Raw genomic sequence first — 5,373 nt, forward strand, 5'->3', positions numbered from 1 at the left:
CAAGCAACGTTACCATGGACGCCCCTGCTTATTTCAGCAAGACAATGCCAAGCCACGTGTTACATCAACGTGGCTTCATAGTAAAAGAGTGCGGGTACTAGACTGGCCTGCTTGTAGTCCAGACCTGTCTCCCATTGAAAATGTGTGGCGCATTATGAAGCCTAAAATACCACAACGGAGACCCCCGGACTGTTGAACAACTTAAGCTGTACATCAAGCAAATTCCACCTGAGAACCTTAAAAAATGTGTCTCTTCAGTTCCCAAACGTTTACTGAGTGTTGTTAAAAGGAAAGGCCATGTAACACAGTGGTGAACATGCCCTTCCCCAACTACTTTGGCATGTGTTGCAGCCATGAAATTCTAAGTTAATTATTATTTGCAAAAAAAAAATAAAGTTTATGAGTTTGAACATCAAATATCTTGTCTTTGTAATGCATTCAATTGACTATGGGTTGAAAAGGATTTGCAAATCATTGTATTCCGTTTATACTTACATCTAACACAGTTTCCCAACTCATATGGAAACGGGGTTTGTAGTTGTGTCATCGGATTTGCGGCCTCATGTGTTGGACACTCTGGTGAAGAGAGGGGCGGAGCTTTCTACCGATCACCACCTGGTGGTGAGTTGGCTGCGATGGTGGGGGAGGATGCCGGACAGACGTGGCAGGCCCAAACGCAGTGTGAGGGTCTGCTGGAAGTCTCCTGTCAGAGTTTCAATCCCCACCTCTGGAAGAACTTTGAACATGTCACGAGGGAGGTGCTGGACATTGAGTCCGAGTGGACCATTTTCCGCACCTCTATTGTCGAGGCGGCTGATTGGAGCTTTGGCCGCAAGGTAGTTGGTGACTGTCGTGGCGGTAATCCTAGAACCCGTTGGTAGACACCGACGGTGAGGGATGCCGTCAAGCTGAAGAAAGAGTCCTATCGAGTTATTTTGGCTCATAGGACTTCGGAGGCAGCGGACAGGTACAGACAAGCCAAGCGATGTGCGAAAAACTCGGACATGGGAGGAGTTCGGGGAAGCCATGGAAAACGACTTCCGGACGACTTCAAAGCGATTCTGGACCACCATCCGCCGCCTCAGGAAGGGGAAGCAGTGCACTGTCAACACCGTGTATGGTGAGGATGGTGTTCTGCTGACCTCGACTGCGGATGTTGTGGATCGGTGGATTGAATACTTCGAAGACCTCCTCAATCCCACCAACACGTCTTCCTATGAGGAAGCAGTGTCTGGGGAATCTGTGGTGGGCTCTCCTATTTCTGGGGCTGAGGTTGCTGAGGTAGTTAAAAAGCTCCTCGGTGGCAAAGGCCCCGGGGGTGGATGAGATCCGCCCAGAGTTCCTTAAGGCTCTGGATGCTGTGGGGATGTCTTGGTTGATAAGACTCTGCAGCATCGCGTGGAAATCGGGGGCGGTACCTCTGGATTAGCAGACCGGGGTGGTGGTTCCTCTCTTTAAGAAGGGGAACCGGAGGCTGTGTTCCAACTATCGTGCGATCACACTCCTCAGCCTTCCCGGTAAGGTTTATTCAGGTGTACTGGAGAGGAGGCTACGCCGGATAGTCGAACCTCGGATTCAGGAGGAACAGTGTGGTTTTCGTCCTGGTCGTGGAACTGTGGACCAGCTCTATACTCTCGGCAGGGTCCTGGAGGGTGCATGGGAGTTTGGCCAAACAGTCTATATGTGCTTTGTGGACTTGGAGAAGTCATTCTACCGTGTCCCTCGGGAAGTCCTGTGGGGAGTACTCAGAGAGTATGGGGTATCGGACTTTCTGATTGTGGCGGTCCGCTCCCTGTACGATCAGTGTCAGAGCTTGGTCCGCATTGCCGGCCGTAAGTCGGACACGTTTCCAGTGAGGGTTGTCACCAATTCTGTTCATAACTTTTATGGACAGAATTTCTAGGCGCAGTCAGGGCGTTGAGGGGATCCGCTTTGGTGGCTGCAGGATTAGATCTCTGCTTTTTGCAGATGATGTGGTCCGAGTCCATGGTTCTCGCCTGGAAAAAGGTGGAGTGCCATCTCCGGGTTGGGGAGGAGACCCTGCCCCAAGTGGAGGAGTTCAAGTACCTCGGAGTCTTGTTCACGAAGGAGGGAAGAGTGGATCGTGAGATCGACAGGCGGATCATGGGTACAAGCGGCCAAAACGAATTTCCTCCGCCGGGTGGCGGGGCTCTCCCTTAGAGATAGGGTGAGAAGCTCTGCCATCCGGGGGGAGCTCAAACTAAAGCCGCTGCTCCTCCAAATAGAGAGGAGCCAGATGAGGTGGTTTGGGCATCTGGTCAGGATGCCACCCGAACGCCTACCTGGACAGGTGTTTAGGGCACGCCCGACCGGTAGGAGGCCACGGGGAAGACCCAGGACACGTTGGGTAGACTATGTCTCCCGGCTGGCCTGGGAACGCCTCGGGATCCCCCGGGAAGAGCTGGACGAAGTGGCTGGGGAGATGAAAGTCTGGGCTTCCCTGCTTAACCTGCTGCCCCCGCGACCCGAGCTCGGATAAGCGGAAGAAGATGGATGGATGGAAGTTGTCCAAAATTACACATTACAGATTCAGTTACCGTGTGGCATTCCACTCAATTGTGTTCACTCGCTTGCAGTTTAAGGAACGCCAGCGGGCAGACTGCGGCTGACCTGGCAGGCAGTCACGGCTTAGACGACTGCCTTTGCCTCATCTCCAACCTTCTGCAGCTTAATGAAAAGCCTATCTGTGGTCCTGGTCTGCTGGGCAGGAAAAGGCTACATTCTGCTTTTGAGAATGGTCACATAAAAAAGGCAAAGAGAGGTAATTAATTTATATTCAATAGCAATATACCTTGATCAATTGTTCAAAACGTCTGGATGATGGTCTCTTGTATTGCAGATGAGTTTCTGCAGATAAATAATGCTGGAGTTGATGACTGCATGGATTCCAACCCTTCAGGTGAGTTGACCACATAAGCAAGTACCTGTTGTGGGTTTGGACACTTATGCAATGCATTTTGCAGATGTTTAACACACACGGTATTGATGCTTCTTTTCACTGCACAGTACTTTCCTTTTTTATAGTATAATGGGAGTCTTCAAAAGCGCATTAGTGTGAACACAATTAACAACAGAGGAGTAGTTTGTTTTTGTCATTTCTACCGTCATCCACGAGTTTCAATGATGGTCAAGCAATGAGTGATTAACGAATGTTATATCAACAAGCTTGGAACCAGCTGTTACCAAATACTACAAGCAGCATAATACCTGGTTGTGCAAGCTCGTCAATAGAGAGTAGAGCTACTGACTAATTTGTAATGCAGTGGAAAGGGGGTAAAAGTGCATAATGGTCAGTAATGGGACAAGTCAAGGAAGTGTGTAGTACATCAGATAACATAGGAAAGAGATGAGAAGTGTTTGGTGCAGATATGCCAGGCAGGACTTTTTTGATATGTGCAACATTCCAGAATACAGTGTTACCTTGGTTTTGTATGTTCCACTTTTCAGATGATTCGGTTTTTGGCTGACATTTATAATGCACAAAGTGATTTAAACCTGTCATTTTTGTTAATGCTGTATGGGCATTGGGGGTGGGCAACACAGCTGAGTGGTAGTAATCTGTCTATCACAGTTGCTAGTGATGCTTTGAAAAATATGATCACTTGAAAAAGAATACAGGTCAAGAAATGTGTGGTACACAGGGCACCTGCGGGTTCTTAGAAGGTCTAAAATACAATAATTAAAATGTTAAGGCCCAAAAATCTAAAATTCTATCAAAATCTCTACGAAAGGTCTAAAAATATATTAAGGTTGTATTCAAAACAAAAGCATAAACGTCAGTCTCGCTTATAAATGTCTTGATTTTTGAGGGTGCTGTTCATGAACTCAAAACTGAACATTTAAGTACCTCCCAGTCCAGTCAGAATTGATCAAGCACAACAGTGGCGCTTAGCTGGAAGTGGATATTACCAAAGCCCACAGCAAACCTGTGTTATTTGTGTAAGTTTGATACAGTGAGTGCAAGTTCAACCATTTGTGACTCCCAAACAAATGAATGCATGATTAAAGGCGGAGATGAAAACGTGTAGAGCAGGGAGTGGCCGAAGTGGGCTTCCCAAGTTTAACACATTTTCATCATACATTGATGAAATCTCTGCAAGGCTAACTAGTTGCCGTCTATAAAACGTGACTATCTCCACTGCAGTACCTTTATATATGTCGGTATGCGGTTAAACTCCTTAATCATGGTGCTGCTGTACATGAAAAATATGCTCTGTTTGGCACGTTTGACACATTGACACATTTTCACTTCAGCCCTTGGAGGCAAAAAGTTGAAAATATAAACTGTGTCTGTGTCAAACGGCACAAACACCTGCACAACTGAACAGAGATTGACTTGTTAGATTTTTTTTTTCCATTATGTTCTGAAAAAAAAAGTCTTAAATTTGACATGTTGAGACCTGCATAGACACTGGGTTCTGTGACTGTACACATAATTAAATTCCGGATCAAATATTTTACATGCCAAGAGATTCAAACTTTTCTTCCAACCTGCAGATTCCAGCACCATCATAAACCGTTCTCATCCACTGCTGCCGCTGTCTCCTCTTGACCAAATGAATGGGGAACCAATGCTTCCCAACCAGGATGAGGATTCCACTCCACTGTCTTGGCAGCAGGTTGGTGGTCCACACTGTCAGCACAGATCAGAGGACATGTGCGGCTCCCTGCATCGGACAGGAAGTCCCAGCAACTGTGTGTCCCATCGGCCGATGTTGCCCGGCCTGTCGGAAGCGGACTGCAGCGACTTTCTAAATTATGGACATTATCACGGGTTCGGGGACACAGCAGAGGAGCTGACCCAAAGAGGCCTTCAAGAACAGAAGTCACTTTAAGGCATTGGAAGTGACATCCATCTGTGCCAGGATTTATAATCTTTTTTTCTCACAGATTAACTTTTATTTCACCAAATAGTCACAAAATATTTTTAAGAGTACTTGGGGATTTTTTGATAACACTCAGCAGTTTGGGAATGTGCATTTGGTGCTGCATATAAAATACTTGCTTTCCTAATAAACACATTTTTGAAGTTTTACAAAGAAACTTGTCATTGTGTCAGTATTTTTTCTGATTTTTTTTAACGTAATCTCTGTTGGTTAAATTGTAATGTTTAAATTAAGTGTGCAAAGAAACAGTGATCACCATCATAATGTAAATAAACAAAAGAAATACAAAAGGGTTTGGGTTGTTCTAACAAATACATATACGATACGCAGATGACACCACCTTGATCTAGTGATCCAGAAATGTTATTAGCTCAAGTCAAGAATGAAAGTGCTAAGGCGGGCCTACACTCAAATGTGAAAAAAAAACCAAGATAATGACAACAGAAAAAATCAGATAGTTCAAGTT

General features: G+C 45.9%; 1 protein-coding gene across 1 annotated transcript in view; it reads left to right on the forward strand.

Moving 5' to 3' along the window:
* The window catches only part of ankrd10a (ankyrin repeat domain 10a), a 17,780-nt gene extending 12,716 nt beyond the window's left edge, over positions 1–5,064 (forward strand). The window contains exons 4-6 of the mRNA XM_061977281.1: positions 2,598–2,782; positions 2,861–2,920; positions 4,519–5,064. Of these exons, the coding sequence (XP_061833265.1) occupies positions 2,598–2,782; positions 2,861–2,920; positions 4,519–4,856 (583 nt within the window). The 3' untranslated portion in view covers positions 4,857–5,064. The remainder of the gene's footprint in view (positions 1–2,597; positions 2,783–2,860; positions 2,921–4,518) is intronic.
* The last annotated feature ends 309 nt before the right edge of the window (positions 5,065–5,373 follow it).

This window comes from Nerophis lumbriciformis, linkage group LG01 (genome assembly GCF_033978685.3).
Source record: "Nerophis lumbriciformis linkage group LG01, RoL_Nlum_v2.1, whole genome shotgun sequence".
Classification (NCBI taxonomy): domain Eukaryota; kingdom Metazoa; phylum Chordata; class Actinopteri; order Syngnathiformes; family Syngnathidae; genus Nerophis; species Nerophis lumbriciformis.